At 31.3% G+C, this 24,368-nt stretch overlaps 1 protein-coding gene across 2 annotated transcripts in view; it reads left to right on the top strand.

Annotated features, from left to right (window-relative positions):
- LOC148626322 (uncharacterized) overlaps nucleotides 1-24,368 on the top strand; it is a 38,081-nt gene that overhangs the window by 8,537 nt on the left and 5,176 nt on the right. For both annotated transcript variants that reach the window (XM_088570202.1, XM_088570203.1), the window contains exons 3-5: nucleotides 5,523-5,575; nucleotides 11,580-11,708; nucleotides 20,779-20,923. In XM_088570202.1, coding sequence (XP_088426328.1) covers nucleotides 5,523-5,575; nucleotides 11,580-11,708; nucleotides 20,779-20,923 — 327 coding nt within the window. The remainder of the gene's footprint in view (nucleotides 1-5,522; nucleotides 5,576-11,579; nucleotides 11,709-20,778; nucleotides 20,924-24,368) is intronic.

A 24,368-nucleotide genomic window follows, 5' to 3' on the forward strand; every position in this document is an offset into this window, starting at 1 on the left:
TTCCACCTGACTTCCATTTTGAAGAAAATAAATTATTTTGAAGCTTATATGTGTATGTTATATGAAGTTTCAACGATATTGTGAGCTACTTAAAGATCTACATAACACAATATAAAAATTTTATTAAGTATTTAATGGCAAATTAGTTAATGGTGTTTTTTATAATAGCATTTTAGCATGACATTGCTTATTAAAAGAATAAAAATTGACAATATCCTCTCTGCATCCTTTAAAGTGATTTATTTACTTTGAGATGGTAATAGAAATATTAATACCTGTTGATATGTATTGGTCTCATATTTTATTTTCCAGAATTTTCTGACAAACTTTTAATATTATTTATAACTTTATTCCTTATGAAATTATTTGCAGTATAACTAAAAATTAGTCACTTTTTATGTTTGTCTATTGTCCATAAGTGCATGTATAGTGTAGTCTATTTGTATGTTGTCCATAGGTATAGTGTAGTTATTATACATAGTATAGTGTAACCTCTCTAAACAAAGTCTTAAGAAATCTGAAAACCTTTCTAAACAAGACACTTTTTAACGTCCTTTTTATGTTGAACTTTGGCAAGTCAAATGCCTGCCCAAATTAGTTATAAGGTCAATAGGGGTTCAGAACCAAACACCTGCTCTAAACAAATTAGTGATAAGGTCCGATAGAGGTTCAGTTTTGACAGGTTTCACTGTAGTTTATAAGGCATGATTTTTTCCAACATGTTCTCCTTTTATCTAATGTGTTCTTTTTCCCACTGATTGTACACAGTGTAGGAGGCAGTTTGACCAATGTTATTCCTACCCTACCTTGAAACATCTAAATATTTACCTGCGACATAGTATCGTTAACTAAATATGATATGTGAAGAGACCGCTGTAGATAATTCTATATACCTATATTTATTTTGTACTAAGCTTTATCAGTACTGAGTAGGACTTTTATTAGCTTGTCAAGGATGCTGTTTAACCCATTGCACTGGTCATAATGTGAACCGGTACTCATTTGATAAATTTATTTAAACAGAATTTTTTTTTTTTTTTTACATATTTCCATTGTGTACAGCTCCTATATTAGATTATGATCCAAATTAATTTGTAGGTCAAAAGGTCAGTTTATTGAATAGGAGAGTATTCTGGACAATATAGTGAGCATTACTCACAGCTTTTCTAGTTTTGTTTGTATTTACATGCATTCATGCTGAATAATCTCCTGATCCCAAATTTGAGTTCTGCTGGTTTCCTTGCATTAAAAAGTTTTATACAAAAAAGCGTATGTCGACTGAACTATCACTGTACTCTGTTTAATTTCTTGAATGGTGTTAACAGTTTTTGTTTACTAATTTGCCTTCAAATGGGTTTCTCATGTTAACTTGTTTTGGGGGGAACTAATACATGTATTATGTAAAAGCTTTAATAGTGCTCCAAACTGTTTTGTTCATTAACATTTACTTAATCCTTTCTGGGATTGCATAAAACTGTTCTACTGAAAAACAATATCCTGAATTAGTAAGTCTTTTTAACTCACCTGGCCATAGGCCATCACTTAGCGTCTGTCGTCATTAACAACTCTTCAAACATCTTCTCCTCTGAAACTACTGCATGAATTTAGATAAAACTTAAGATGATTGTTCTTTAGAGTATCCTGCCCAAAATGACTGTTGGATTTTTGATTTGTTAAAAGATACGGCCGCCATTACTAAGAATAGAACATCTGTTTTTTGCATGTATCTCCAATACCATTAAGGTTTAACCAAATCTATCTGTGATGCAATTTTGGTGAAAATCTGTTGTCTCATGTTGGAGTTATTGCCCTTTTTGGTTTTTTTTTTTGCTTTTTGTGATAATACAGAAACTACTATACAGAATTCAATGACAGTTGGTATTACTGTTTTTTTTAGGTTATCCAAAGCAAAATGATAGTTTCGATTTCTGATTGGTGAAAAACCATGGCCGCTATTGCTAAAAATAGAACATAGGGGTCAGACAGCAGTTTTTTGCATATACCTACAAAATTGTTAGGTTTAACCAAATTTTGACATGAGGGTAAAAGTGTTCACCATGATGAGATCTATCTGTGATGCAATTTTGGTGAAAATCTGTTGATCTGTGTTGGAGTTATTGCCCTTTTGATGTTATTACTTTCAAAAATCTATCTCCTCAGAATCTACTATCACAATTTAACGACAGTTGGTATTACTGGTACTGGTTTTAAGGGATCCTGCACAAAATGACCGTTTGGATTTTTGATTGATGGAAAAACATGGCCACTGTTACTACAAATAGAACAAAGGGGTTGAAATACAGTTATTTGCAAATAACTCAAAAACTGTTGGATTTAGCAAAATTCTGATGGAGATTAATCTTGTGACCATTTCCACCAGTTGCTCAGATTCCATCTCTAGGAAACTATGTGTTTATGTTGAATGGTGATGGTGAAAGATCGTTCTGGGCAGCTTTTCCTGCTAATATTTATACTTGCTTTGATTTCAACGATAATTGGTTTATGAAGTAAACATGGTCTCCTGATGTGAATGGTGATGATGAAAATTTTGGATAACCATGGTTTAACTTCATTTTATGTTCTTTTCAGCAAATGTATACTGGGCCCTCTCTGACTTGGTGAAATAACAGGGCATAGGCATATTTTTTCTAGAGGCTCTAAAAACACTTTGAATACATTTCCAACAATTTAAAGTGCCTTAGGTACTCTTTTGAACTTACAGCATTCATCAATATATGCATTTTTTTGGCAATTTTTTGTCAAACATGGTAACAAAGCATGATACCTTTACTTACTCAGTTGAGAGCCTTTTGTTTAGTTTAAACATATTTATTGTACCAAAAAGACAAGTATACATCTACAGACAATACAATGTACAGATCAAGGATTTGGAAACAAGCAAATAAAGCTTATGAAACTCTGTCTCCTTGTTAAAATGACAGTAAAACAATTCAAGTACTTTATCAAATGCTCATCTAGTACTAAAAATAATGAGAATGAAGTATTGCATGTTACATAACTGATAACAGTGAAAGAAAAAAAAAGGAACTTTGAGAAAGAAAGAAAAGTATTACATAAACATAACTAAATACAATACTGTTAAGTGGATATTACATCAGCCTTTTACTTTCAGTAATGATATTTTTAAAAATCAATATTTGCATTTGAATAAAATTTTGGGAAAAATGAAATGGAATGATTATTAAATGCAGTCAGATTACAACAAAATTATAAAGGCAATGTAAGTAAAGTATGTTTGACATTAAGATCTGCTGTTGAAGAATATGACAAGATTAGGTATGATGTATATGTCAAAGAGACAACAACCCCACCAGGATGAAAATGTCAACCCAAGGCCACCAATTGGTCTTCAATGATTGACGAGGAAATCCTTATACCACAGGGCAGACTGCAGCTGGCACCAGAACTTCATTATACACAGGTACAGCAAAAGAGTTGCCCCTATATACACAAGTAACATAAAAATAAACTTAAGGTGAAAGCGAAACAAGAAACCAGAAACAGGTGCAAAAATATGGCGGGGTTAAGTACTTTGGCCTAATCACACCCCCTTTAAAACTTGGCCACTGTGGAAAAAATATTACACAATTAAACACACCTAAGAATCGGTTCAAAAATGTTTGAGTCCCTTGTTATAACAGATATAAAGAATCTGAATATAAATCACACAAATGTATGAACTAAAGACTACTAGCAGTGAACTGACATGCCAGCTCCAGACCAATTTAAACCTACAAAATTATGTCCCCTTTTATGTAAAGTTAATCCCAATTCTTACCATGCAGGGTTGAGAATCATGGTTCATCATAAGTCATACAATAAGGACACAACCCATGTAACTGAACTTGATCTGAGAAGTCACAGTGCAACATTATATTCAGTGGCAGATCCAGTAATTTTCTAAAGGAGGACTCCCTGACTGACCTGTGGTGTTTGGGGGGAGGGGGGTTGGATCATGCTCTAGTGTTTTTATGTTCTTTCTATTCAAAGAAAACAAAACTTTTTTAGCAGAAGCTGGTCCCTATAGGCCTAAGGCTCTCGGTTTTCTAAACTAAAAGCATGTACTGTAAAAGCCTATGAACAGCTCCCAACAACGAAATAAGTAGATATTCTATGCCTTTGGTACAACAATATGTGACACTGACCCAAATTATATAGATGATGGATGTTTACTAAGATTGTATACCATTGCAGCTGTTACTGACCAAGTTCAAAACAGTACTGGTAGATGGGTTTAAATTGAATAGACATTTTTGTAGTGTAGTAAGTTGGTGAGCATGCTCAATATACACTTCCGCGAGGTAGGGCTTGGGTAGAACAAACAAATTTTCCTCATGGAACTGTATATTGAGCATGCTCTATGGTTGCTCATCGACTATCCAACAGTTAGCACAAAATGGTCTATTGTAAAGTAATCCATCTTCAGATAATTCTATATACTGATAGCTATAGTAATATCAACAATCTTTATTCTAATTGCCTTGTTATGATGTACTGAGATTACCCCTTGCAACAGTTTTGTTCAGCTACCTATATATTTTTGTTGACTTTTTAACAAACATTTAGAGTAGGTCTAGTTTTTTTCCATGATTTTTTATGAGATATTGGTAACTTCCTGTTGTGATCGATTTTGATAATTGAATTGATTGTTTCAAAATTACAATCAGGTAATACCATGTTTACTTACATAGTAAAGTGTGACAATCAGATTGGAAGCCTATTATACCATTGCTTGTAAAAATTTTGAAAATAAAGTATTTTTTTAAAGTATCATTATGATAAAAATAATCTGGGTGAATACATGTTTTTTTTTTTTTTTTACTTCATAACCACTTTTCTTAAAATGCATATACCCTTCAAATTAATATATTTAATCCTGTCTGTAATGATTTGAAAAGAATACTGTTCCTTTTTCTAGATTTGTTTTGTATTTACAAAGCTTGTTTATATATATATTCACATTAAAACATAAACTGATATGCAAGCTGTTACATCACAATATGTAAATATTCATGTAGGAAATGTAATCTTTATTCAATACAGAGATTGTGGTTAGGAGTTTTACTATTTTATTAAAGGTGTCAAGATTGTATTTTTGATATAAATTTGATTATTTGATGGCATGAAATACATATTTTTTACATAGTATTAAATCATTTTTCTCATGTAGTGATACAGAATATTCATTTTATACTCTTTCTTTGGTTGTTTGTAAGTTCAGTAATCCATTATTTTTCTTAGTTACATTCCAGCTTCTGTTGTAGGAATTTTGTTGTTATTTTTTAGGTTCATACATACAGCATACCAGCTTCTGTTGTCTGAATTTTGTTTTTGTGTCAGTGGAAACTTAGAGCATACCAGCTTCTGTTGTCTGAATTTTGTTTTTTGTCAGTGGAAACTTAGAGCATACCAGCTTCTGTTGTCTGAATTTTGTTTTTTGTCAGTGGAAACTTAGAATATACCAGCTTCTGTTGTCTGAATTTTGTTTTTAATTGTTTTAGGTGTCAGTGGATACATACAGTATAAAGAATACCCATCACCAGGCAAGACAAAGGTAATATTATGAATAAAACCAGAGATGGTTCTAAGACTTTACATTAGGGGACGTAAATATAAGTATAACGAGACTGCTGGTATGGTGTATATATCAAAGAAATAACACCTGGATGAAAATGTCAGCCCAAGGCTACCATTGGTCTGTTTTGGGCAAGGTTATGAAAGAAATTATGATTTTATGCAAATATTTAATTTTCCAATATTTTTTTTATTTTTTTAATGCGTAACCAAGATTTTGTACAAAAAAATAATTTTCCCATTTTTGTTTTGGGGGGGGGGACATCCCCTTTGCCCTGTTCTGCCACCTCTGTCTGGCAGTGCAAACGGGGAACTTTTTCTTCTTGTTATTTTTACCATCATTCTTGTTTCCTTTGTTCGTTGAAATAAACTCCAGAGTATTTTAATGGTTCCAAAAAAAAAGAAGCTAATTAAAACAACTTATCCATATATGTTTACACCATGTCACCATTACTAAGGTGTTATTGTAGACAAGATTAAAATCTTTTAAATTCTTTATCTCAACATATCAACTGACTTAAATTCTGTGAGAGAATCTTTAAATATCTTTAACAAAAGAGCTGTGTCAATATGACATAAATCCAGCTTCTTTAAGGTAGCAGTAGCTGGTGAACCAGAACATGTCAGTGCTGAAATCTGTGAACCTGAATACTTGTCAGGAGTAATACATTCATACAAAGGTTTGAATAATCAGTACTGTTCACACCTTTTAAACAAACCTTTAAATCAAAAACAAAAGTTTAAATCATTAAGATCTCAAGTGTTAAATTGGATATATATATGGCCAAATATTTGTGAGTTACCTCAGCCATGTAAGGAGTTAAAGTTAAAAGAGGTGTTTTAGGATGTTTTAAAGTTTGCTTTAAAAACCAACTTATCAATGGGGAAAAAAACATATACTGGCACTGTAATTAATGGTCTTATCAACATTCATTAATAATCAGAAACTTATTGTAAGCTGTGAATATTATTATCTGTGTTAGTGGTAATAGAAAATTTGCATAATTAAATGAGCCACATTCAAGCTCAAATAGCATTTAGCTACCTGGTTACCTTCTAGCGCTAACACAGTTATATAAAGTCATGCAAGCTTCTTGTAGCCTAAAATAGTTCTTCAATGTCTGTGATAAATTTCTTAGATTTTTGGATCTTGAACTTTTTTGTTATTTGTTTCTGGTTCTAAATCTGATGATTAGAGGTTACTCCTTGAATAACATGCACATCATATCACAATTTTCAGTATTTACATGATTGGTACTTTTGTATTAAGAAAACACTATTGTAAATTTTATTTTGCCAATTTCTTGCCTCTAATAGTCTTTTTAGTGATTGATTATGACATGCAAAAATGTCTACTTTTCATTTTGTAGTGTGTACATATGCTTAAATAGAATTAACAATCATGCCAGTTTTCCTAAAATAAATCCTCCATGTTACCACTGCACAGTCTGATTTATGACAATTTGTTTTTACAACTAAATTGCTGGCCACTGCAAAAACAGAAATTCTTTTGATATTTATTTCAATTCTTTGTGATGATTTGCGAATTACATTGTGATTTAAAATCTTGATATGGGGTATGAAAATAGGTTTGTAACATGATGAAAGTAAGTTGCTGAATATTGGATTTTAAATATTGATGACCTTACTTCAGTTGACCTTGTCCAATAATTTAGGTCATATATATTATGCATATCACTTATTAAATCCAAAAAAGGGACAGATGTTAGTGAGTGAATGGTTATAGTAGCTTGTTTAAAGGCTTCATTGACTTGACATAAAATGGAAGTACAAATGTATATGGATGAGACTTATAATCAAATGAAAATTTGAGACTTTAGAGATAATGTTTGCTGTTCCTGTGACGTGAATTTTTAAAATAGGTCAAAGTGTCTGTTGAGACAGTGTCCTCTGTTGCCTATTATACTGCAATACTGAACTTCAACTAAGGTGTTATATGATAATATTATACTTCATACAAAAAAAATACACATTTATATTGGATAAGCATAATGTGTTATTTTGATTTATTTTCTAGCTCTGCTCCCTTAAAAATTATTGGTAGTTTTGAAATACCTGTATCACCATGATATATCGCCCCATATATATATTACCTTAATAATGCCTTTCCTTGTCTGAATACACATCCTTTTTTTATTTTCATTTTAAGATCTTTGTTCCTTTGCTATTGTTTATTTAAATGTTAAAATACTTGTAAATTTCATTCCAGTTTGACTTTTACTTTACCAGAGGAACTGCAACAATTACACCAAATTAATTTCACATATGTTTCTTAAAAATAATGCCCATGTATGTATTAAAAAGTGTATTCACATACATGTATTATTCAAATAATATAACGCATACTGCCTGCAGCTGAGAGTGGTACACTGAGTAACACACTCAGAAAATATATCTACCTTGTGAAACTTTGGCGTATCACACTGTACTGCAGGCAATATGTGTATAATGGCACCTATCATATTAAGAAATATTGTGATTAATCCAACTCTGAATTTAAAATATCAGACAAAAAATTTGATTATTACTGACATGGAAAGCATGTTCAAAAAGTTTTTATACTTAGTACAATTTCATCCTCTTAAGCACATAATTTTTTTTTATTTGGACCTAGATTTGAAGACATTAGTATTTTCTGCAAACCTATTCAAGTCTCAGTATTGAATTGGAAAATGTTTCTTTTCTCTATAGAAAATACTCAAGATCGTCTTCAGAAAACCACAAAGTATAATCTATGTTGAGCGATCTTTGTATCCTCAATTATGACATTTGAATACAGGGAGTGTATGCGAAAATATTGAAATTTAAAGAATTAAAACCTACTAAATGGTAGATAGAATTACCAAGAGAAAATCAGTTTACTATAACTTTGTAATTGGATTTAGAGTTTAACCTGTTACAATGTACACACATAACAATAAGTATGAGGACATTTTATTTCTTGTTTTGCATGGTTTTGCTCCGGCATCTTTTCCATTAGTGTTGTTAGTCATGCAACATACCTTGATAGAAAGTCCCTTAACAATGGAAAACCACAAGTATGTTTCATTATCATTCTATCATGTATTTTATTTTTTGGGGAAACAATTTCCTGAAATGCATTCTTGAAAAACAAATCTACAATATTATGTGGGTTTTTATGTTGCATTAGCAGTTTTCTTGGAATTTAACTTTTGTTAAGTAAAAGTATCAGGGAATTGTTGTCTTAAGGGATCATCCCCTGGATGTGTTTTGGTTGGTTGTTAGTAATGAATTAGGAATGTCAGATATAATTCTTCTTGTGATTATACTAATTGAAACTCTTATAAACCAATCAGTAAAAAGTTTGATCAAAATAAAATATAATAGATTCTCATCCCCCCAACCCAATTTTTCCACCTCCCAAAAATTTTTTTTACCCAATTTAGGTCAATTTCTTTCAAATTGACAGCATTTTGTACTTAGATTGATCAAAAAATTCACAATCACTTGTATCTTATGAATTTGTCCTTAAAGTACACAACAAATTATGAATGAATGTTTTATTACTTCTGATTGATTGTTGTAATAAGAATAAATGCAAGAGTAATCAAGGGAACCAAGATTATAGCAGTAATCAAAATAATGTAATCCAGGGACAAAGACCAGACATGGAAAACAGACACAACAAAGAACATAAAGTAACTAAAATCATACATACAAAGTAACAAAATCAAATGAGCAAATCGGACTCCACTAAAAACTGGGAGCATGGACCAGGTGCACCGGTTGGGTAACCATCCTCTGCTTTTCAATATGTTATGATGGAGGTGAAAGTTATGTTATCATTACCAGGTACTGGGGCATGAAAAAATAGAGAGGGTGCAACACTGAAGATTTATTAAACAGATATTCTTAGGCATACAATTATTAACTCAAAGCTTCAGAAAAATACCCATTATTTAATTTATATGTCATGGTCATAGTGCAATGGAGGCAAAATAATGCCATACTTTTGAATTGACAAGCTTGCCCTTGAAGATAAAAATGATTTTATGAATTATATACCAGCCTCAACTTTCAAGAGTTACCTGCACTATCAATAACAGGTACTAAAAAAAACCAAAATATATAGATATATTGAGTCAATTTTGGGTTTTTGAGTAATAGCAATATTATTGTCTATATTGTAATTAAAACCAGAAAAAAATTTTAGTTATTGAGTTATTTTATCAGATGCATTGGTCAGTAAAGAACATCTTAAATTATTACATATCGATAAATTCAAATACATTTCTCTTCATTGAGGGAAAAAAACTGCACAAATTTGCAGTATATTTCATGGGCTTGACAGTTACAAGTTGACAAATGCAAACGAATACTAAAAAAAACCAAAACATCACAAGGTCTGAGTATCGTATTAATTTTCCCAAAGACTTCTATAGTGAAGTGCATATTTTTAGGATTTTTTAAAAAATATGTAAATTGATTCAATAAAACTTTCACTTATGTAGCATTTCTAAGGACATGTGCAAAAATAATTTCCCGCAAAGAAAATAGGGTGAGTCCAGGAAGATCGGACAGAAAAGTAGTCTTGAACTATAAATAGCCATTTTCCCTACTTTCACTTTCGTTTTGCACTCACCAAACCAACCTTTTCAGTGGAACATTTTTATGATATTATGTTAGATTTTCTTTTAAAAAAGTTCTTCATCTTAAGTATGATGTTTGCTCTATTTTATAAGTTATTGTTCATATCTTTTGACAAAACATTAGTTTATAGAGAGGCAAAAAGAAAATGCACTGTATTTTTATAGCATCCATGTTTTGATGTACACCCGCTCAGGGATATGCAATATGATACTGGTACCACAACCATGTATCCATGGTTAGGAACGCCATTCATAGATAGATTTAAAAAATGTCTGATCTGGAACTTTATAAAATAAAGGTTATGTTGTTTTGTTTTCTTTTTGTATCTATTTGACATTTTTTGTTTGCAACTAATGAAGAAGGTTGTGTCTTTGAAATATATTTTACATTTGTGTTGATATTATTACATATAACTATACAAATTACTACCCAACTACCACCTGTGCATTGTTGTCATTTTAACTTTGAGTTAAAGAGTATTATACAAAATGAAACAGATTATGACAAATGCTTGTGATATTGCCACACAGGATCTGACATTCGTTGTAATTCTTTAACACCTTATAAATAATGTATAACATTAAAGGAACCTTGATATATAGATTTTACTATACATTTTACAATAATTTGGTACTCTGATAGCATTTTTGTGTCCCAATCTTTTTCTTGTTTGAACATTATACTATTTATGTTTTATTATTATTTGAGGAAAGATTTTCACTAAATTTTATATTTGATGATAAACATTTTATTGGTCTTATTTATGTTTAGTTTATAGATAATTTTACCAGTAAATAAATAATGGTTATTAATAAATCTGTAGCTGAAATCAAAAGACAAGAAATTCATGGTAACAAATGTAAAACTGTTTAAACTTTAGCTGAAGAAGCATTTTTATGCAAAACAAAACATTTTCCTTAATCAGGTAATCTGATTTGTAAGTTATGTAATATTATTGAATACTTTTTAAATGTTCTCTAAACTTGATGTTTATTTTCATACCCATGGCTTAAACTCTGTAAATGGAGATAGTATTATTCAAATAGATGTTCACTTTAACTGCATTTTGTCATATTAATTAAAAACCTGTAGAAAATGTTCAGACCGACTTGTGGCTACATGCTCTCTACCAGGCATCTAGGTACAAAATATAGTCAAACATTTAGAGCACTAAATTCTGAATCAAATGTTGGTGGTTTTGTTAAAGCCATTGTCAAAAATAAAAATCATTTTTTTGTCCACTTCAAACCAAGAAGGGGAGATCTTATGTGTCTGTCCTTGGATATTGTTATTTATATTTTCACAGCCATTACTACTGGTAACTAATTCTGACCTGATTTTTATTATTTTAGTTACCAAAGTCAGGTTCTGTGCAAGGACCTCCTTACCAAACATGGTCATTGTTACCTACCTCAGATCTACCTCCAGGGATACAGAGAAATGGATCTGTTGGTTCATTTGATGATACATTCTTTGGTGTGGTAAGTTTATTTTAGAATGTATTATGACATCTAAAAGTCTACTGCTCAGTATGATGTTCCAAAAGATTTTACTTACAGTTGTGTGCTTATCAGTGTCACAATTTACAGTACATTTTTGAAAGTGGTACTCAAAATAAGTTATTTTTAACATTATCACATCATTTAAATTTGTCTTCCTAATTTTTAGACCATGATTTTATGTAATGTTTTGGCGTCTCCCTGACAAAAAGATAAATACTAACAGGAAATAGCCACATAAAGCAATTTATATGCTGGTGTGTTTTCTCTCTCCGTAATTAGACAAACAGTAATGAGACAATGAAAGCTTATTTTCATTATACATGTCTTTATATACATAGATAAATGTGAAGCCAAAAGGCAGTATGCTCTTTATGTTAGTTTACAATCAACTTAACATCTGTTTTGTCATAAGTTAAGTTTTTACATATGTATTCATTTATATTATTTTTATTCCTGATTAAAAAAATTGGGGGAGTCTTTTATCTCTTGTACAGGGATACTCAACAAGCAGAGGAATTACCCTATCACTGCACCTGGTCTATGCTCCCTTTTTTTTTGTGGAGTCTGGGTTGCTTATTTACTTTTGTTTCTTTGTGGTTATTTTGGTTATTTCATATTATTTGTTGTGTCTGTTTTCTTTGTTTAGTCTTTGTCTTTGGAATATATTCTTTTGATTTCATTTAAAATCTCGATTCTTTTGATTACTTTTTACCTAATTTTTATTTTTGATAATATTTTTATTTGAGAAAAGTCATTGATCACTTGTAAGTTGGTAACCTATTGATTCTGTGATTAATTTCTTCCACTGTTTTGATTGATTTCAGTTCAGTTTTTATGTTGTTTTTGTCAGTAATACGATTAGTGAAGGAATCAAACAGAATCATTGATGTTCTCTGATGAAGCATCATGGGTAATCGTATTGAGAGAGATTCTATTCTGGTGGATTTGAAGTTTGTTTTTGGTCAAGATGGGTTGATTAATATTTTCCTTTTGCTTTGCCAACAATTTTATTATGATAAGGATATTGTTGACTAAAGAACATAAGTTGTTAATAATTTTACTGGATCTCAAATGTGGTATTCATGGGTGGTATAGACAAAGTCCAGCCAAGGCCTGGCTTAATCCTTCTCCAGAACAAGTAATCTTATATCGTAATTCAAGATGATTTTTATTAAAACTGAGAAAAGTTGAAAAAAATCGGTTTCCAAGTAGTTTACAAAATCAGCATGGTGACCATTTGTTTCCCTTGCTAATTTCGTATGTGGTTAAAAGTGTGCGTTAATTACCATAATGCTTACAATTAACAAATAAATATTAAGGGAAGACACAACACCACAGTGATATTTCCTCTAAAAGCCATTGAGAAAGTTTCCCTTCTGGACAATTTTTACACAATTTATTACAAGTTTATTTTGTTCATCTTTATTGCAATATTTTAGCTGCTCCACAATCCACAACAACTTTATTTAAATACAATAATTAACTTGTATTTTTTTACTCTATTGAATTTTCACCTATTAGTAAAAAAAAAAAATGAAGTATGACTCCTCTGAGAAGTATGTAAGTAGTTATATTTTAAACTTGATAAAGATAATAGAAAAAAATTTCAAAATCTTTTTAACTACAAAAAGGGATGCTATTCAAATAAAAATTAATTTTTTTAAAAGTTTATATGTGTAGAAGGTTGGTATGTTCATACTTGATTACCAATTTTAATTGTTATTGTATCCTGATATGTTCTGGTGTAAAGGGGTGTATTTAATGAACGTCCCTTGTCGCCTGAAAACATTATCCATGAATGAACCCAAAATTATGTTTGTGATAACATCTCGTAATTTTCCCTGAGGGCAGACGGGACATGACAAATAGAGCATATACATTGAAAAATTCTCTCATTGAAATGCTATAACCTATCAATTTGTTTTTACAAATTTTTAGTTTAAACACTTAATTTCATGAGAATATATTACCCTATTATTTTGTCGTTTAAGGGGGGGTAGGCAACAAGAACATTTCTGACCAAAAGGACATTTGTTAAGTCATTGATATTCTAAATCATTGGAATGGATAATTAGAATTTAGGGTTTGAGTAAAATTATTGACTGTTCACTATGGAGTAAATAGTCAAAATTCCAATCATTTGGTGTGGTGGAGAATTATTTTATTGATAATTTTCATTTAAACTATTTTCATATTCACCATGTAGAAACCATTTTTAGAAGGGGTACATGTAGGAAAAACAGTAGTATTCATTTTCCCATAGGTGACAATATTAACTTTTTCAAGTTTTTCAGTAACTAGGACTTAAAATTCATTTTTGTTGTAGTACTTTCATTCAGAGATCGAAAAATCACCATGGGAATAGAGGTTGACCATCCTTTCTACCATCAAAGGTTTGAAGCTACCAGAAGTTTTGCATTTTTTTGGTTCCGCACTCATTTGTAATGTGCAGTCTTTTTAAAATTTCTTAAACTATGCATTTTGAAGGATAAAAAATAAACTTTTATCCTTTAAGAATCTGAGAGAGAAAAATCATCATTACAAATTTTGTCAGTACACCAATCTGTCCTTTCAAAGTTCTACTTCCTTTCATCTGAATAGGGTACACGATTGGTCAAACTAATGCAGGGAATTAAATACTACTATTTTTCCTGTTAATGTTGCTTAATGATGAGGTTTTAAAATCAAATTGTAGAACTTGTCCAAATCTGAAAAAATGTGGGAACCAGGTATGACAGCACTCTACCTTTCCTGTCTGACTACTATCTTATTTATACAGCTTGTATAATCAGTGATCAAATTTAAGGGGATATACTTGCTAAATGCAAAGTCATATTCAATTTTGCTAGTTGTAATTATTTTCACTGGTTAAAACTTGCTTGAGAAGTTCTATATATATCATAGGTTCAGTTCAGAAATGACCCAAGAATCTTAGATTTAGTGAGAGTAAATTTTCAGTACTTGCTAGATTTAGCTAATGGAAACATTTCTTAAATTCACCTCCTGATAATTTAATAACTGATTACTTAATTTTTTAATCAGTGAAAAGAGAAAATGTATGAAATACAACTAAAGAAGATTTACCTCAATAGCTTATTATACCCCAAACAACAATGGTTATAATGTTTTCTGACTATTACAACAATGGTTATTATGTTTTCTGACTGTTACAACAATGGCTATAATGTTTTCTGACTGTTACAACAATGGCTATTATGTTTCCTGTTATCACTGTGTTATTGCCCTGATAACAATTCATTTTTATGAGATTTTCTTCACTTTTGGAAACTATCTGAACTTGGATAGGTATGATTTTAGAAGGTTATGTTTGTCAAGAGATGATTTTATATCAAAATCATAAATTATGCCTTCCTCCTGAATGTATAGTGCCTTCAATGTTAGTTATATGTCCTGTTAACTTGAATGTAGTGGTAGGAACCATGAAAAATGCTTTAATACACAGAAATCTTTTGAGAAGGATCACTTTCTTATTATAAAGTAATATGGCATTGAGAAATCCCTTTAGAAGGACTACTTTCTCAGGCTGATTATCCAATATTAGGGCATTTAGAAATGCTTTTAGAATGAATACTTTCTGGGGCTGATTTTCCAAAATGATGGCATTCTGATGTTAATTATTCAGTATTAGGGCATTTAGAGAAGGAAAATTTTCTGGGGCTAATTATCCCATATGAGGGCACTCAGAAACCACTTTCTGGGGCTGATTATCCAATATGATGGAATTCAGAAATCCCTTAAGAAGGACCACTTTCTGGGACTGATTATCCAGTGTTAAAGCATTTAGAAATCCCTTGGAATGACCACTTCTTGGTGCTGATTGTCCAGTATTATGGCGTTAAGTTCCTTGATAAGGTCAAATTTCTTGGGCTGATTTTCTGATATGGGGCATTCAGAAATCAATTTCTGGGACTGATTATCATTATAAGGGCATTCAGAAATCCAATGTGGAGAATCCCTTTCTGGGGCTTATTATCCAATATGATAGCATTCAGAATCCCCTGAGAAGGACCACTTTCTGGAGCTGATTATTGAATATGATTTTATTCAGAAATCCCCTGAGAAAGATCACTTTCTGGAGCTGATTATCAAACATAATGTCATTAAAAAATTCCTTGAAAAGAATTATTTTCTGGAGCAGACCATCAAATATGATGACATTCAGAAATCCCTTGAGAAGAATCACTTTCTAGAGCTGATTATTGAATATGATGGCATTCAGAAATTCCTTGAAAAGGGTCACTTTCTGGATCTGATTATCCAATATTAGGGTCCTTTTGGTATGTGAATATGATCTCTAAGGTTTTTCCATTTATGTTTGTTATTTGATATTGACAGATACAAAAACAGAGGCATGCAAAATTATTTAAATTATTTTGAAGATTATTAGAAATACTTTTCCCTTCTCAAATGTCTTACTGGATTAGGGAATTTAATATTCACAATAGACTGTTGGTACATTTTTAAACTCCTTGAGATTTTTTTGTAAACAAATGTTAAGATGCATTATGTTCCACTATCGTAATGCAGTGGTACACAGACATTAAGCAAGTTATGTGTAAATTACATAGGAAAAATGTATGTCACAGTACCACTGGTCCATGGTCCATACCAACTTTTTTAGTGTAAATTCAAATTTTTTTGTTGGTAAGAAAATATACACCTTAATAGCCTGAGGTCAGTCTGTTTTCAAACATTAACTACCAGTAAGTGCTTACAAAAAATGCCCTGATAATACAGTTGTAATATTATGTGTTTACTAAACAGTGCACCAAGTCACTGTATTTTACAGGTTGAGTAAGTAACAGATATCTGTATGTATACATGTACATGTAGTGTAAATCATTAACTCATTGATAGACTATAATTAATAGACCAAGTTGAACTAGTCCTTTAAAAACTTAAAAATGTAGACCAGCAAGAGGAGAATGCTTTATAATTCGATTTTCTTGTTCATTGAGATCCTAAGTCTGTCTGTATCCTCTTTAAAAGCCACGCAACTATAAAACATAAAACTTTGGCATTAAGTTAAATTTGCAGTGAGATAGGTATATTTTTAATTTAAATAATCTTTGCTTTAAGCATCATACATAGAGCACAGGTAAAGGTGGTTTTATAGATGTTCATCTTTTCAATAGAGAGTATTTGTTTGGCCCATGGCATATAATTCTGTATAATAGGCTCAAATTTTTAAATCTTTTCTGAAAGGACCTACTTATCCTGCAACTTACACTACATAAAATGAAAATAAAGCCCAATGGGTCACAAATATTTTATACATAAGTTTGTTTTGATTCAGAGGGAAATATTTGGTTGAACAATTAGGCCCCCACATAGAGTCTTTATTCTATGAGAAATTGGAATAGACCTGTTTACTTTAAAGTTATTCAACCTTTATGCATCTTAGCTTTATTTCAAGTAGAGTAGGTTGTTAAATTCAACTACAGTGTGGACAGCTGCTTTTGAATTAGTTTCATGGGTCTTTACAAGTCCAAGAGAGACCTACTAAATCTTCTCAGCTTGATTAACAAAATGTATACTAGTACAGGTAGTTAAATTTGGTTTTGCAAATTCTATGGAAATTTTTTGTGAGAGGGCTAGTATGAAAGTTAAACATAACTCAAAATAAGAACAAATTAGTAATGTTTGAAACCTTTGCCTTTCTACTATGAATTTGGTTTAAGCCTTCCATGTAAGTAAATTCCAGAAGGGATAGGTGTAAAAATCATTAACTATAGACACAGTGAACTTAGGGTGTTTTTTCCATACAGTTCAGTTCCATGTGGTCATGAAGTCTGTTGTTTTGTTTAATTCATATGATTCTTCAGGCGTTGTTCTGTGTTGGTTTATTGATACATGTGATCTTGAAGGACTTTCTGTGTCAGTTTATTGATACATGTGATCTTGAAGGATTTCCGTGTCAGTTTATTGATACATGTGATCCTGAAGGCTTTCTGTGTCAGTTTATTGATACAAGTGTTGGTTTATTGATACATGTGATCCTGAAGGCTTTCTGTGTCGGTTTATTGATACATGTGATCCTGAAGGCTTTCTGTGTCGGTTTATTGATACATGTGATCTTGAAGGCTTTCTGTGTCAGTTTATTGATACATGTGATCTTGAAGGACTTTCTGTGCCAGTTTATTGATACATGTGATCCTTAAGGCTTTCTGTGTCAGTTTATTGATACATGTGATTCTGAAGGCTTTCTGTGTCGGTTTATTGATACGTGTGATCTTGAAGGACTTTCTGTGTCAGTTTATTGATACATGTGTTTGTTTATTGATGCATGTGATCCTGAAGGCTTTCTGTGTTGGTTTATTGATACATGTGTTTGTTTATTGATGCATGTGATCCCGAAGGCTTTCTGTGTTGGTTTATTGATACATGTGATCTTGAAGGACTTTCTGTGTCAGTTTATTGATACATGTGATCCTTAAGGCTTTTTGTGTCAGTTTATTGATACATGTGATCCTGAAGGCTTTCTGTGTCAGTTTATTTATACAAGTTTTGGTTTATTGATACATGTGATCCTGAAGGCTTTCTGTGTCGGTTTATTGATACATGTGATCTTGAAGGCTTTCTGTGTCAGTTTATTGATACATGTGATCTTGAAGGATTTTCTGTGTCAGTTTATTGATACATGTGACCCTTAAGGCTTTTTGCGTCAGTTTATTGATACATGTGATCCTGAAGGCTTTTTGTGTCAGTTTATTTATACATGTGATCTTGAAGGACTTTCTGTATCAGTTTATTGATACATGTGATCCTGAAGGCTTTCTGTGTCAGTTTATTGATACATGTGATCTTGAAGGCTTTCTGTGTCAGTTTATTGATACATGTGATCCTGAAGGACTTTCTGTGTCAGTTTATTGATACACGTGTTGGTTTATTGATACATGTGATCCTGAAGGCTTTCTGTGTTGGTTTATTGATACATGTGTTGGTTTATTGATACTTGTGATCCTGAAGGCTTTCTGTGTCGGTTTATTGATACATGTGATCTTGAAGGATTTCAGTGTCAGTTTATTGATACATGTGATCCTGAAGGATTTCTGTGTTGGTTTATTGATACATGTGATCTTGAAGGACTTTCTGTGTCAGTTTATTGATACATGTGTTTGTTTATTGATGCATGTGATTCTGAAGGCTTTCTGTGTTGGTTTATTGATACATGTGTTTGTTTATTGATGCATGTGATCCTGAAGGCTTTCTGTGTTGGTTTATTGATACATGTGATCTTGAAGGACTTTCTGTGTCAGTTTATTGATACATGTGATCCTGAAGGCTTTCTGTGTTGGTTTATTGATACATGTGATCTTGAAGGACTTTCTGTGTTGGTTTATTTATACATGTGATCTTGAAGGCTTTCTGTGTCGGTGTATTGATACATGTGATCCTGAAGACTTTCTTTGTTGGTTTATTGATACATGTGATTGTGAATGCTTTCTATCTTTCTTTGTTGATACATGTACATGAGATTGTGAATACTTTCTATCTTTCTTTGTTGATACATGTGGCCGATTAGTTCATGAAATTTAAATGCACCTTGCAAATAATGTTCATTTTAATAAATTGTAGGTAATTTTTGTTTTCTATTTTCCTATATCAGTACGAAAGATGAATGTTTGGAATGGAAATGTTTCTTTTTGTTGTTAATGCCATCTGATTTCCATATTTAATCATGAGGTATCCAAAAGTTCATGTTGTTAACATATCATGTCATGATCAATACATTATTAGCTAGCTACCCTATCTGATGGTGATACACACCTAGCCAATATTAAACAGATCAAGTTTCTTTGTCAATATGTTACCTGTAGTAAAATCACAACTCAAGATTTTTGTTATCAGGCATGCACTTATATGGGTTTTATTTCAGCTTATTCAATTTTCTGGCATTTTTTTTTCTAACTGAAATGAACTTTGTTATGCCAGTATGTAATTGAAGCCTGGGAAATGCAGCAAGTGTTATTAATGTACATCAATATATTATTTATTTGTATGTGAGATACAAGGTATTTACTTCTTCATTATGAAGGATATAATGTCTTTAAATAAAAAAGACAATGCTTTCCAATATTCAGAGGAAAGGATGGATTGGTTCACAGGTGTGAATCTAAACAAATTTTTGACATACATTTTCTGAATAAAATTTAAATACCATTTAGAGTTACTTTCCTTTACTGATTACTGACTTGAATGTGACAGTAGTCCAATTTATTATTGACATGAAATTTGAAGGTAACAGATGAAATTTTGTTCTATTTGAAAAATAAATGTCATTTCATAGACCACTTAAAGTTGTAGGAACTGTTAAGTCTGAAACAAGTATATAGAACATGAAATAACCAAAATAACACATACAAAGAACCAAAAGTTTAGAATTACTAAAGGGTTAATAGGATATTGTTTTTTGTTTGATTATTTTCCATAATTTATCAATGCTTTGAAATTAAGCAACATTGAAAATTACTAATCTCAGCAATTTCACCCTTTCTTTAAAATGTTTTTTTTTACTACAAAAAGATTTCTTTTTAATTTTATTTTATTCTATTTATGGTCATGTTTTGGGAACAGCTTTAAAGTGATATTGGGGTACTATACGAATACCACTTTAAAATAAATGACACCTGATACTTGTGAAGAAAGTAGCATAATTGCAGGATAAATAGTATTATTTTCAGTCTGCAACATCAATTAACCTTAAGTTATTCATATATAATGCACTATAAAACACAGTCTATGTTCTCAACCATTTCCATCAGAAATGCCTGAACCATTGTGGTTCTTTCCAATTTTCTTATTTTTGAAATTGTATTGCAATTTGTTATACAGACTTTACTTTCTACTGTATTCCTTTGACTATTGCCTGGACAAAATCAGTTTGGTAATTATTTTATTACCTTTTATTATCCTTTATTTAATGACCTAAAGTTTAATATTTATCAATTGTCTACAATGTCCATACTTCGTGCTATTTTAAGAACCACCATTTTACCTAAGGATTTGTGACCTCTACATTTTATAGGAACCAGAGGTAACAAGTGTATGGCTCCAAAGCCAAGATTTCATTGGTTTAGGATTTAACATAGCTGGAAGTATGAGAGATGGTATCTTTGTCAGTCAAGTTCATAATAGAGGACCAGCTGTAGAGTCAGGACATTTTAAAGTTGGTGAGTTACCTCCCTTTCTAACGTTCTAATTACAAAAAAAGAAAGGTCACCTAGCAGCCAATGGAATTAACAGATTGAATCATTCTATCATGAAAATTCTTTCTTAGGCCAAGTAAACTTGAATGGCAGATTCTTATTCAACATTTACAAAAAATACAGATGAGTGGGAGAATTTTATTTTCTATTTTTTATTAGCTCACCTGGCTATTTCCATCACTTGATGTCTGTCTTTGTCCGTCATTGTTGTTATTAATTTATTCAAACATCTTCATCTCTGAAACTACTGTACATTGGTTTGAAGTCGTCAGATGACTCCTTGTCAGAGTGTATAGATAGAAAATACTTTCACTTGATATAATGATCTTTATGATAAGCCTATCGAAATCTTCTTGGGTCAAAGTTGTGGGGAAAATCTGGTAGAGTTATTGCCCTTGAAAGGTGAAAAATAGAAATTTTTGGCCAATATCTTGGAAACTATGATATCTTAATAAGTAACTTATTTCATGAATATATTCTTATGATAATGTCTACTGAAGTCCAATGGGTCATCAAAGTTGTAGAATGACTCCTTGTTAGAGTTTTTGCCTTTAAAGTTCAAAATTTGAACTAAGTGAGCAATTCAGGCTCCTGGGAGCTCTAGTTTCTTACCAGATATTTGCTAGCATAATTTTAGCTATTTGAAGTGAAGGTATGGTTTAAATCCATAGCCACATCAGTTTCAGAGACAGAACATCATTTTAGTCACCAAGAAATGAAAGATTTGTGTGTTATAATATCACAATATTAGAAACTGTTTAGATTTAGAAACTAGATTCACATTGGTGTATGTCAGCACTGTCAAAGATAGAATCAAGGATTTACTGTTATTTGTTATGTATCAAAGTACTTTTAGCATACATTTAAACTGAATAAACTATGTATTATTTTACCTCCACTCAATGAGTGAGTGGTATATTGGAATAACATTGTCATCCAAATTTCATCGCATTGATTTGATTGATTGTTTTGTGGCTTTATAAAAGACCAGCCTTACATTGTTAGCAATTTTTGTTGCCATTCAATACATTTGTATCAAGTTCCTTTATATTTAGGGATATACTTTGGACAACAAGCACATTTTTTTAAGGTTTTAGGATGAAATATAAACAAAAGGCTCCCAGGAGCCTGAATCGTTCACCTGGTTAAATTTTTGCCTTTCAAGGGCAATAACTCTATAAGAAGTTGTCCGACAATTTTGACTCAATGAAGACTTTTGTAGGCCTTACAATAAGAATCATTTCAGCAATTGAAAGTTTCATTCTATCATAGTTTTCAAGATATAGGCTTAAAACTATTAAAAGAAAATGTCATTTTTCACCTCTCAAGGACAATAACCCTTACATGGAGTCGTCTGACAACATTGATCCCTGGAAACTTTTGTAGGCCTTATCATAAGGATATTTTAGCAATTGAAAAATATTGGCCAAACATAACGGTTTTGGAGATATATGCAAAAAACTACTGTACAACCCCTTTGTTCTATTTTTAGTAAAGGTGGCAATGTTTTTCAACCGATCAACAATCCAAACAGTCACTTTGTTAAGGATACCCTAAAAAACAAAAATTACATCTTTCATTGAATTCTGTATAGTAGTTTTTGAGAAGAAGATTTTTGACAGTAATAACATCAAAAACAGCAAAAAATGCCGAAAAAGGTCAATATGGGTCAACCGATTTTCACTAAACTTTGACCACAGAGAGATTTCATCATGCTGAATACTTTTACCCATGTCAGAATTTAGCTAAATCTAATGGTTTTGAAGATATATTCAAAAATCTGCTGTCTGACCCCTATGTTTTATTTTAGTAACGGCGGCCATGTTTTTTTAACTGATCAAAAATCCAAATGGGCATTTTGTTAAGGATACCCTTAAAACAAAAATTACAACTTTCATTGAATTCTATATAGTAGTTTTTGAGAAGAAGATTTTTGAAAGTAAAAACATCAAAAACAGCAAAAAACGACCAAAAAGGGCAATAACTCCAACATGTGTCAACAGATTTTCACCAAAATTTGACCACAGAAAGATCTCATCATGCTGAATACTTTTACTCGTGTCAGAATTTGGCTAAATCTAATGGTTTTGGAGATGTATGCAAAAATCTGCTGTCTGACCCCTATGTTCTATCTTTATTTATGGCAGCCATGTTTTTTTAACCAATCAAAAATCCAAATGGTCATTTTGTTAAGGATACCCTTGAAAAAAATACACCAACTCTCATTGAATTCTGTATAGTAGTTTCTGAGAAGATGATTTTTGAAAGTAATAACATCAAAAACAGCAAAAAATATCCAAAAAGGGCAATAACTCCAACATGGGTCAACATATTATCACCAAATTTTGACCACAGATAGATTGGGTGAGCATGCTGAACTTTCTTCTTGATCTTGTTCTGCCAGCCTTTCAGGTGGTTGATGGTGTGGGGTCCCTCGGTCTGGTAGTGGTGCCATAAGAAATGACATTCTTCAACCCAAAACTCTGTAACATGCTCGGTGAATAATGTTGTGTCAGGTACATTGTCAGCTTCTCTGATGTCTTGAGTGTGTTGAGCCATACGTCTTCAACTAGGTTTTGTGGTATGAGTGGTGGGACTGCTGCTCGTCGTACTTGCAAGGCTTGCTTCAATGGCACAGATTTGGGGGATGAAATTTAAAAATCCCAGCTTGGATACTGTTCACATTATGTCACTTATAATTTGGATACTGAACAATTTTATTTTTCAGATTGTTAATTAATTCATTTAAAAAATATGAAATAAGTAATTATCACATAGTTACAATAAAGAAAATAAAAAAAAATTGTATCAGTTTGATTTGAAATTAAGCATATTTTATTAAACATGTTAAAGATATTTCACCAAAATCATGAGATATTTTAGCTAAATTGTACAAGTTTTATTTAAAATTAAGCATACTTTGTAAGATATGTTTAAGATATTTCACCAAAAGCATACACATTTTTGCAGATTTGTAAGTTTTTTTTATCAAAATTGTATAAGTTTTACAAATTTCGTTGTTAAAATTAAGCATAATGTTTACAGTTTGTGAAAGATTTGTTGTTAAAATGTGCAATTGTCTATGTATATATCTGTAATTGACTATGTATATACCTATTGTTAGATCAATGCATGACACTCTAATAAATAAATTTATTATTTCATTATTTTTCACTTAATTCAATAATAAATTATAGAATTCTTTACTTGTAATATATAGGTACATTTCAGAAACAAACTTTAATTGTTAAAACAATATAACTCCTTATGTTTAATTATACCTGATATTAAAAGTGGGCAAACCAGGATGACACCTTTATTTTGATCATATTGCTCCACCATTTTGATTCGACATATTTAACAGGAGTTTTGGGACTTTTCCACATCAACTTTTTTTTTGCAGCGGCTA

Source organism: Perna viridis, chromosome 2 (genome assembly GCF_037379345.1).
Source record: "Perna viridis isolate PV_CMFRI_1.1 ecotype Kerala chromosome 2, ASM3737934v1, whole genome shotgun sequence".
In the NCBI taxonomy this organism is placed as follows: domain Eukaryota; kingdom Metazoa; phylum Mollusca; class Bivalvia; order Mytilida; family Mytilidae; genus Perna; species Perna viridis.